A 12,180-nucleotide genomic window follows, 5' to 3' on the forward strand; every position below is an offset into this window, starting at 1 on the left:
AGACAAAGTGCCCTGACATTGGTCTTGGCAATAACATTTTGAATCTGACATCAAAAGTCAACAAAAGAAAAAATAAACAAGTGGAACTACATCAAACTAAAAAGATTTTGCACAGCAAAGGAAGCCATCAACATAAAGAACAGGCAACCTCCTGAATAGGAGAAAATATGTGCAAATCATTTATCAGATGAGGGATCAATATTCAAAATATATAAAGAACTCCTATAACCCAATTTCAGAAAACTAATCCAATTTAAAAATGGGCAGAGGAACTGAAAAGACTTTTTCAGAACATACAGATGGTACATACAACAGGTACATGAAAAAGACTCAACAGCACTAATCATCAGGGGAATGCAAATCAACAACTAATACTTGTTATAATGGTTACTATCTTTTTTCTAAAGTAGGCTCCAAGCCCAGCATGGAGTCCAACACAGAGCTTGAACTCACAATGTTGAGATGAAGAGTCAGATGCTTAACCAACGGCGCTACCCAGGTACCCTAAAAAGGTTATTATAAAAAAACAAGAAATAACATGTGTTGACAAGGATGTGGAGAAAAGTGAACTCTTACACACTGTGGGTAGAAATATAAACTGATGCAACCCCTATAAAAAGCAGTATGGAGAGTCTTCAAAAAATAAAAGGAGAACTACCATATGATCCTGCAATTCCTATTCTGAATATTTATCCAAAGAAAAGAAAAACATGAGCTAGAAAAGATATATGCACCTCCATGTTCACTGCAGCCTTAATTATAATAGCCAAGATATGGAAATAACCTACATGTCTATTGATAGATGAATGAATAAGGAAAATACATATAAATACACAGCGATATATTATTCAGCCATTAAAAAGGAAATCTTGCCATCTGCTACATGGATGAACCTTGAGGGCTTTATGCTAAGTGAAATAAGTCAGACAGACATACACCCTATGATCTTATATGTGAAATAGGAAGGAAGGTAGGAAGGAGCCAAGCTCATACTTGTAGGTACAGAGAACTAATTGCTGGTTGTCAGAGGTAGAGTAGGAAATAGGCAAAATGTGTAAACAAAGTCAAAAGGTAAGAATGTCTAGTTATAAAAGAAGTCAGTTACAGGGAAGTATGTAATGTACAACATGGTAATTATAGTTAATAATACCATATTGTACATTTTCTTAAAGTTCATTTATTTTGAGGTAGCAAGCAAACAATAGTGGAAATGGACAGAGAGAGAGGGAGAGAAAGAATCCCAAGTAGGCTCTCCAACACAGGGCTCGATCCCACAAACTGGGAGATCATGACCTAGGCCAAAATCAAAAGTCGGATGTTCAACAAACTGAGGCACCCAGGCGTCCCTCATATTGCATATTTTAAATATTGCATATTTTAAAGAGAGTAAATCTTAACAGTACTTATCAAAAGAAAAAGTTCTGAGATTAACTATGTATAGTAATCGAGGTCTTACTGTGGTCATTTCATATTATGTACAAATGCTGAACCATTACAGTGCACACGCAAAATTATATATATAACATGTATATTTATATATGTAAGTATAATTGTCAATTATACATAAAAATAGTGTGTGAACTTATACATGTTTGTGTATAGGCACATATATATTCACATATTTCTGTAAATGCTAATGGATTTTGCCTAGGGAAAAAAAATTACAAACTAAAGTATGTTAATGACAATGAATAAAAGAATATGCAAAATGTACTAGCTAAAGTGTATATACACATCCCTAAAGATTTACTTACTTACCAATGATTCATTATAATCCTTAAGGTAAAACAACGGAGACTTCACATTCCAATAGGCAAAAAGGTTATCCAATCGGATCAACTGAAAATAAATCAAGTTTATTACACATCTCATTTTCTTCAAAGGATCTTTAAACATATGCTATTTTAAGAAGTCTCAAATAACTGAATCATATAATCAAGTTAAGCAAGTAAACACAACTCACCTAAATCCTTATCTATATATTACAATCTGCCTTTCTGAAAGTCTTTTATCAAGTCTATGGATTGACAGAATATTTATTTTACCTTACGGAAGAGTTTCTCAGTTTCATCATGTAAACATGGAACCCAGAATTGATCAGTTGTCTGAAAATTAAAAGAAAAACAAAAGTCAAAGGGCCATAACATATGAAATGGCAGAGTGATACTGTTATCAACATGCCCTTGACCAATTTCCCATGAAAATGTCCTTTGAAACACTCAGTGAAAGAATATTAACTGCAATGAAGTCTGTTTTCAAAGAGCTCACTGCGGACTAAAAAAGTAAACAAGTAAACTAACAAGTAAACAAGCAATTACAAACAGGTAAGTGCCACCATAGAGGTTAAATGCAAGTTCTCAGAATAATGTAGGAGCCTCAAACTCAGGGGGTAACGGAGAAAGTGATGACTAATACATGACATATGGATAGAAATTACTGATTTTAAGGTTAGCAGGGAATATGATTCAGAACAGGAAAACATGCAAGTATGTGACATGTTCAGGGAACTGAAGAAGCCCAGTGTGCCGAGAGAACATAAAGCAAACAAACAAAAGAGGTGAAACCAATGTTACCAGGGATCAGATTAAACTAGATTAAATGTTATTATTATATAGTATTATTTATAATATATAATATAACATAGTAATATTAATAATCTGTTTATTAAACTTTATTCTAATAGCAATGAGAAGCTCCTCAGGGCAATAAAGTGTTTAGATGCTTATTCTACATAGATGGTTTTCATTTTTTGGTAGAGAACTGAAAGATGACATCATTGGTTTTTAGACGTTAGTGTACATCAAAATCACCTGGAGGGCTTTCTAAACCCTAGATTGCTGGGCCCCCATCTGAGTTTCTAACTGAGTGGGTCTGCATTAGGGGACCAGTTTCCAAGGTCTCCCAAAGGGACAGCCAATGTAATTCTCCATCCTTATTTTTCAAACCAACAGCAGCATTTGACAGTTTACTCCACCCAAACTTTTTGAATAACTTTTCATCTGGCTCTTATTTATTTTGCTGGTAGTAGGTCCGTGTTTTAAGAAGAAATTTTACCCAAAAACTTAATGGGCATAAATAAAGCATATAATGAAATACTACAGAGCAATTAAACTGAATTGAGATACATGGAGCAACACAATATTTAAAACACTGTGAAAATAAAAATTTATAGAAAAATCATGTAAAATATTTTGTAAATGTTTAAAAAATTTTTTTAACATTTATTATTTTTGAGACACAGAAACAGAGTGTTGAGTGGAGGATGGGTAAAGAGAGGAGACAGAATTCGAAGCAGGCTCCAGGCTCTGAGCTGTCAACACAGAGTCTGACATTGGGCTCGAACTCACAGACCACAAGATCATGACCTGAGCAGAAGTCAGATGCTCACCTACTGAGCCACTCGGAGCACCTATGTAAACTTTTAAAAACCTACCAGTGTTACACATTTTTAATTGCTATACAAAAGGTGAAAATGTTAGGATGTTTATCTCTGGGAAAAGGATAACAGCTTATTATTTAAAAGTATTTAAAACTTAAACCAAATGACAAATTCCACAACTGTCTACAACACTGATGCAAGCCAATGTTTCATAATCCTCTATTTGCTCCCATACTTTAAAAATTCCTCAATTTGAAAAATTAGGAACAAAGTTTGCCACCATACCAATGATGGTGGTAAGAAAATAAGTGATTTCTTTATGCTTTTCATGACTTATCAGTATTTCTGAAATAGACATTACTTTTATTTTGTACTTATGAAAGAAATGGATTTTTAAGGAAAAAAGTATCGAATATATTCTGCAAATAGCCTTCATATTTTAAACTAAATTTGATTATCAACCATTTTTTGAAACACCAAACTACCTGCCCCCAATTCCAATCTACCTTGTGCACTTTCTGTACCAATTCTACAAAGACACCTATTTCTGAGGCTAGCATACATGAACAGTAATAGCTTGATAAACTATACTGCACAATATGGTTAAATTACTTTTTAAAGTACCTGCATGCTGAGATTTTGAAGGGAAATACCAAATGAGAGTGGATTATCTCGATTTGTGATCTAAAGAGAAAAGAGCAAATTTTACTCAGAATTTTAGTAAACAAAATTATAGAAAAAGTTCATTTTCTGGAAAATAGTTTTTCAAACACTCAAAAACATTTTATTACCTTCTAGAATCATTATTCCTGTATTTTTCCTAATACTAATTAAAATTTAAAGTATCAATGTATTCGTGTTGTACAATAAATCTGCATGTTTCAGTTTATAAAAAGCCAATTTATCAAAAAACTGACCTGACAATAGTACTATGAGAAGACAATTATGCATTTTAGAGACACAGGGTCTATTTGAGAAACAATCAAAATCTACCTCTACTGAGTCCTAGACCAGTATAATTTCCAAGAGGCAAATAAAAAATATTCTAAAAATATGTAACTGGTTAATTCATAATGCCCAACTATCCAAGATGACTGCAGTATAGAAAGGCATTTTTCTTCAGTAGCTGATTTTTAGACATTTTAGCAAAATGTAATCAAAGCATTAAACACTGCAAATTAGAACTACGGTTACAAAGAAGAAAGATGACCGTGAGGCCTGTGCGCCTCCACTTCCCGGCACCCAGTGGCCGGCCACAGCACAGCAGGCGTCAGTGAACAGTATGGCATACGTACGTGAATATAAAAATAAGTTTCACCTATTCAAATACTTACATCATCTTCATAACGAATATGAATGTTGGAAATTTTCACTTGAAGATTTTTTATGATCTGAGTAATTAATTTTTCTGTGAAAGTGTCTGGTTTCTCCACCCGTTGTTTTTCTACAATAGCAAATATTCCTTTTTTAACTTGAATGAAAATATATTCTATAAATACCCATCCATATATGGAAGGGACATAAACCGCACCGTGTTAAAGAAAAAAATAGGCCTCTGTAAACAGAATACTAAGAGCCTCCTTTCCCAAAATCTTCCATATCAAAAGACTCAAAGGCAACCAATATACAGAGTTTCAAAATCTACTTTTTTGGCTAAACTATGTAGAACTTCTTGCCATTAAATTTTACAACTTCTGTTAACTATATCTGGGTACATAAAGACTTGGAAAACAATGAAGATTATGAGATAAGAATTTTAATTGGCTTAAAATAGAAAAGCCAGAAACAGCAACGACAAAGAATCACCCTTGAAATTAGTGACACTATTAAAAATTGTCTGTGATGTGATGTATAAAATGGTTGAATATGCTTCCCCTCCTGATGAATCCAAAACAAAAAGATATGTGATTCTTTCTTCTTTCAAGGAAGAATGAAGGAAGTTCATCACTTTTTTCATTTTCTAAAAAAGGTATTAACTATCTCCAGTTCAAAACTTTCCAGGGGAATAGAAAGAAGAATTGAAGCTCCTATTTTAATTATTTTGAGAGAGGCAGAGATAGTCCAAGTAGGGGAGGGGCAGAGAGAGTGAGCAGGAGGGAGAAAGAGAACCCAACCCAAGCAGGCTCTGCGTTGCCAGCTGCAGAGCCTGACGCAGGGCTTGAACTCAGGAACCATGAGATCATGACCTGAGCTGGAATCAAGAGTCAGTCACTTAACTGACTGAGCCACCCAGCACACCACTAATTTCTTTTTTAATATTCATTTGATAACCACAAATTACTGTCCATTTTTCTTCCATTTGAAAATGTTAATGAAAACTATCTCTTTTCCTATTGGTAGTTCTGTTCCACTGTACATATGGAGTATCTGCTTCTTCCTCTCATGACCCACTACTCCTTAACTCAACTGGCCCAGGAGGACAAGCTGATGAAGATATATTTACATCAAATCCAAGTGTCAGTGAATAACAGGTAAGTAAATATATTTAAATATAAAAGGACTTTAGAGTTAATAAGTAAACCAAATATAAGCTCTTTGAAGACAGAGCAGTTTAATCTTTGAATATGACACCATATCCTAATAAAACCCTTTGCTCTATAAGCCTAATCATTCATTCAATTAAAAGCTTAAATCTTTCTTTCCCTACCCAGTAGTTCCTTCTGAATCCCTTAACCAGCACAGATTCCATAATGTCTTATTTCACCAATATTTTCAACTCTTTTATTCCTTTTCCCCTCTCATTTTCCTGTCAATAAAGCTCCAACCCTGAATAAAACCAACTTTCTACTTTTCATATAAACATGCTTAGCCTTGTCAGTTAAGCACAGGAGGAGAAAAATCACAACAGGATTGTAATTACTGTAAATTAAATATCACCAGCTTCACCCAAACAGCAACTTTACTCCATTTCTCCACTCAACCTGTTCACATGCTGTGGAATAACTAAATTAATTCCTTCTGATTTTCCTCAAAGGTCTAAACACTCCTTCCATTGCTCTCTCTTTACTCTTAGATGACCTCGTCTCCAACTTTAGAAGAAACAGAAGTTCATTCTCCGAAGTCATCATTCAGTAACCCATGACATGCATGACACAAATGATTCTTTCTTTAATTTACCTAATACTTGGTTGGATCTGATACATTCTTTGCTTCCTAAAACACACTTTTCCCATGAAGTCATAATCTCCAAATTTTTTTCTATTTATCACTCTTTTCTAAACTATTTTTTTAATGTTTTTTTTTTTTTTTGAGAGAGAAAGAGAGAGGAAGACAGAAAATCCAAAGAGGGTTCTGCACTCACAGCAGAGAACCCAATGTGGGGCTTGAACTCATGAACCGTGAAATCATGACCTGAGCCAAGTTACTCAACCAACTGAACCATCCAGGTGCCCCCTCATCACTCTTTGATTTTTTTTTTTCCTTTGTTCCTCTTTTACACCATCATTAAATGTTACATTTCCTTAAGGCTCATTCTAGGACTGCTTTTCTCCTCCTATCCTACTGCTTCAGGGAATCTCATCCACACCTTATACCCTCACCGATCATTCCAATGCTGATAACTCACAATTATATATTGGATAGAGACATTAAAAAATGAGACACATTCACAGAGAAATTGATACAGTCAGTAAACTATAAATAGGTCAGTATGTTTAGAACAAAGAATAGAAGAAAAAGGGATAAGGTCAGTAATGAGGTTAAAGATGTTGAGAGGATTCAAATCATATGAGCTTTTATGTATCATGCAAAAGAGATTAAAGTTCTTCTACCTGATAACAATAACCTTTCACTAATGAATTCTAAGCATAAACATTTCTAATTTTAGACCTATGTAAATATAAGAACTTCTGATTAAACATGTGGACTTTTATCTATTTTTCTACTTCTCAGTAAAACCTCACTGATGCAGAAGGGGAAAAAACGGATAAAAACCCAAGGCCAAAAGAAAAGAGTATAGGGGAAAAAAATAGGTAAGATATACCTTAAGAAGTTTAGAAGCTAGAATGCAGATGGCCTTAACCTACTTAGCAGAGAGGAAGAAATTCATCTAAATGCCTATATATAGATGGAGATGCCAATAATAAAGATAAGTTAAAAACCAGAATCCTGGGGAGATTCAGAAACTGGAGTCCTGAGAAAACATAAATGGCAGGATAAAAGGACACTACAAGGACTGGCTTAAGTCTGGTGTAATCAGTGGCTAGACTTCCAGGTACCCTCCCTCCCCTAGTCCACACAGCCAAACAACTATCCTTTTCCCATCCTTGTCAGAGCATTTCTCCTGAAGAGGATACACGCAACAGACTGCAGACTCTAAAACCATGGACTTACAGACACAGGAAGATCCACCGTAGAGAAATCAGACACATTAGGAAAAACTACTATAAAATAAACAATCACACCTACATCCACCTATTGCCAAGCAAATAATAAAGTTGCAACACAAAACAGATGTAATCAGAGCATATACATTATTTGGCTCAGTAGCAAATATTTATATATAGCCTTAATAATATAAACAAATATTGATTTAACCAACATGCAATTATACTGTAAAGACAGAAAAATGGATCGACCTTAGTGTCCATAAAAAGAAGACTCTCTACACATATGAGTATAAACATAAGAAATCAAGTAATAGAGGTATAATCATCTTACATAACATTGAAATAAACACAAAACATTTTAAAACTTAAAAGCCGGGGTGCCTGAGTGACTCAGTCGGTTGAGCATCTCACTTCGGCTCAGGTCATGATCTCACACTTGGTGAGTTCAAGCCCGACATCAGGCTCACTGCTGTCAGCACACAGCCCACTTGGGGTCCTCTGTCACCCTCTCTCTCTCTGCCCCTCCCCCACTCACACTCCCTCAAAAGTAAATAAAAATATTAAAAAGAAAAAGTGGATATATATGGAGTAGGCTTAGGGGCTAAGCCAGGAGATAGCATTTTTAATTCTGGGTACGAATATTACTTATTAACTTTTAAATCTATGTATATGTATTATTTTGAGAAGATGAAAATAATTTTTAAAAGACAAAAGCCTAGGAGATTTAGCAGAGAAAGGATAAGAGAAGAGGAAAATGGCAAAGTAGAAAACACCAAGAATCTATCTTCCTAGCTAGATAACAACTCAACTGGCAACACGCGCCTAAGGTAAACATTTGGGAACTCCGGAATCTACTGAAGGCTTGCAGCTTGCAACCAGCAGAGGAAGAAGTCAGGCAAACTGCACTTCATTCACATCCATTTCAGCTCTTAGCACCGCAGCAGGTCACCCCACCCCCATTCTCAGGCCTATGGCTGTAGGCTGCTCATGCTTTCCCACATTCCTGAAGCGGCCTACACTCAACCTGCAGGAGTCAAGGTGGGAAGAAAGGACCCATCCTCCAAATACCTGGAGATTTGGGCTCTAATGGCTGGTTGCTGCTCCTGATCACAGAGAAGGTGTGGTCACTGCACTTTTCTCCACTGTTGCAAGCCCCTCCCTCTCCAGCAGAAGTGACATTCAGGGCATTTTTTATTTTTGACCCCCTTCATTACTCTCTTATCCCCATTTGTGAACAAAACATTAAAGACTAGGCCACTCAACATGTGGTGGTGGGAAAACTGGACAGAAAGATGCAGAAGAATGAAACTAGACCACTTTCTTACACCATACACAAAAATTAACTCAAAATGGCTGAAGGACCTGAATGTGAGACAGGAAACCATCAAAACCCTAGAGAAGAAAGAAGGAAACAGCCTCCTGGACCTCAACCACAGCAATTTCCTACTCAACACATCCCCAAAGGCAAGGGAATCAAGAGCAAAAATGAACTATCAGGACCTCATCAATATAAAAAGCTTCTACACTGCAAAGGAAACAGTCAAGAAAACTAATAGCCAACCAACAGAATGGGAAAAGATAGTTGCAAATGACATACTAGATAAAGGGCTCATATCCAAAATGTACAAGGAACTCACCAAACTCCACACCCAAAAAACAAATAATCCAGTGAAGAAATGGGCAGAAGACATGCAGAGACACTTCTCCAAAGAGGACATCCAGATGGCCAACAGACACATGAAATGATGCCCTGCATCACTCACCATCAGGGAAATACAAATCAAAACCATACTGAGATATGACCTCACACCGGTCAGGGTGGCTCAAATGAACAAATCAAGAGACTATAGATGCTGGCAAGGATGTAGAGAAATGGACACCCTCCTACACTGTTGGTGGGAATGTAAACTGGTGCAGCCCTTCAGAAAACAGTGTGGAGGTTCCTAAAAAAATTAACAATAGAATTCCCCTATGACCCAGCAATAGCACTGTTAGGGATTTTCCTAAGTGATACAGAAGTGCTGATGCATAGGGGCACATGTACCCCAATGTTCACAGCAGCACTGTCAACAACAGCCAAGTCATGGAAAGAGTCTAAATGTCCATCACTGATGAATGGATCAAGAAGATGTGGTTTATCTATACAATGGAATACTACATGGCAATGAGAAAGAATGAAATATGGCCATTCATAGCAATGTGGATGTACCTCAAGGGAGTCATGCTAAGTGAAATAAGTCAGGCAGAGAAGGACAGATACCATATGTTGTCACTCATAAGTCTAACAGGAGAAAGTTAACAGAAGACCAAGGGGAGGGAAAGGGGAGAAAAGAGTTAGGGAGAGGGAGGGAGGCAAAGCATGAGAGACTCTTGAATACTGAAAACAAACTGAGGGCTGAAGGGGGAGGAAGAATGGGGAAGGAGGGTGATGCTCATGGAGGGCACTTGTGGGGAAGAGCACTGGGTGTTATATGGAAACCAACTTGACAATAAACTATAAATTAAAAAAATTCTGACAAGGTGTGAGATGATACCTAATCATAGTTGGATTTGTATTTCCTTGATGATGAGTGATGTTGAGCAAGTTTTCATGTATATGTTGGTCATCTGTATGTCTTCTTTGGAAAAATGTTTATTCATGTCTCCTGCCCATTTTTAATCAGATTGTTTTTTAAGTATAGAGTTTTATAAGTCTATTTAGATACTAACCCTTTGTTGAGTAGGTCATTTGCAAATATCTCCCATTCCATAAGCTGCCTTTTAGTTTTGTTGATTATTGCCTTTGCTGTGCAGAAGTTTTTTATTTTGATAAAATGCCAGTTTATTTTTGCTTGTTTTCCTTGCCTCAGAAAATATATGTAGAAAGTAAGTTGCTACAGCTGCTATCAAAGAAGTTGGTTTCTTAAACAGCTAAAAATGGAACTACACTAAAATCCAGCAATTGCACTACTACATGTGCCCTAATACAAAAAATACGAATTCAAAGGGATACATGCACCCCAATGTTTACAGCAGTATTATCTATAATATAGCCAAATTACGGAAACAGCTCAAGGGTTCAACTGATGAACAGATCAAGAAGATGTGAGATATACACACACACACACACACACACACACACACGTGTGTATATGTGTGTGTGTGTGTGTGTGTGTGTGTGTGTGAGTGTGTGTGTGTATCACACAATGGAGTATTCAGACGTAAGAAAAGGAAATCTTACTGGCTGCAATGAGATGTGGATAAAGTTAGAAAATGTAATGCTGAGTGAAATAAGTCAGAGAAAGACAAATACCCTATGATTCCACTCATATGTGGAATTGAAGAAACAAGCAAAGAGAAGGGGGAAAGAGACAGACACAAACCAAAAAACAGACTCTTAACTAGAAAACAGAGGGGAGGTGGGTTGGGAGATGGACTAAATAGGTGATGGGGATTAAGGAGTGGGACTTGTGATGAAAACCAGATCTTATATGGAAGTGTTCAATCACTACATTGTACACTTGAAACTAATACTACACTGTATGTTAAACTAACTGGAATTTCAATAAAAACTTAAACACACAAAATCTAACCACATGCTAATTATGAGAGACTCACTATATCGCTTCTCGGCCTTTTGGCTAAGATCAAGTGAGAGACTCACTACAAATCCAAAGACACAAATAGATTGAGAAAGTGGAAAAATAAAAAAAGATACTTCATACAAATATTAACCAAAAGAGCAGGAGTAATTATGACATTATCAGACAAACTATAAATTATGGAAGGTTTCAAGAAATAGTAAAGGACATTATATAGGAATTAAATGTTCAATACGACAAAAAGATTTACAACAACAATTCAGCAGCTAATGACAAACCAGAAAAATAGATTAAACAAAAACTGGCAGAACTGAAGGGAGAACTGATGGCTCTATCATACTTGGAGATGCAATACACAACTGACAATAATGGAGAAAACAACAAGACAGAAGGTAAGTAAGGTAAAAGAAAACTTAATGCAATAAACCAACTAAATAGAACACTCATCTAACACATGTAACTCTCTAACTACAAGAGCAGCACATACATTCTTCTCAGGTACACCTAAGACATTTTCCAGGACAGAACGCATATTAGGACACAAGTCTCACTAGATTTAAAAATACAGTTATCATGCAAAGTACCATCTCTGACCACACTAGAATAACGTTAAAAATCAAATACAGAAGATGGGATCCCTCAGAGAGCTCAGTGCAGAACCTGCTTCAGATCCTCTGTCTCCCTCTCTCTCTGCCCCGCCTCAGCTCATGTGCTCTTTCAAAAATAAACATGTAAAAAATAAGAAAACAGATGTTGGCGAGGGTGTGGAAAAAGAGGATCGCTTTTGCACTCCTGGTGGGAATGCAAACTGGGACAGCCACTCTGGAAAACAGTGTGGAGGTCCCTCCAAAAATTAAAAGTAGAACTACCCTACGACCCAGCAATTGCACTA

At 36.2% G+C, this 12,180-nt stretch overlaps 1 protein-coding gene across 1 annotated transcript in view; it reads right to left on the bottom strand.

Moving 5' to 3' along the window:
* VPS13A (vacuolar protein sorting 13 homolog A) overlaps positions 1-12,180 on the bottom strand; it is a 223,031-nt gene that overhangs the window by 190,257 nt on the left and 20,594 nt on the right. The window contains exons 3-7 of the mRNA XM_029919678.1: positions 8,732-8,810; positions 4,714-4,823; positions 4,004-4,063; positions 2,046-2,105; positions 1,759-1,839 (exon numbers count right to left, since the gene is read on the bottom strand). Coding sequence (XP_029775538.1) covers positions 1,759-1,839; positions 2,046-2,105; positions 4,004-4,063; positions 4,714-4,823; positions 8,732-8,810 — 390 coding nt within the window. The remainder of the gene's footprint in view (positions 1-1,758; positions 1,840-2,045; positions 2,106-4,003; positions 4,064-4,713; positions 4,824-8,731; positions 8,811-12,180) is intronic.

Source organism: Suricata suricatta, chromosome 13, assembly GCF_006229205.1.
Source record: "Suricata suricatta isolate VVHF042 chromosome 13, meerkat_22Aug2017_6uvM2_HiC, whole genome shotgun sequence".
NCBI lineage: Eukaryota > Metazoa > Chordata > Mammalia > Carnivora > Herpestidae > Suricata > Suricata suricatta.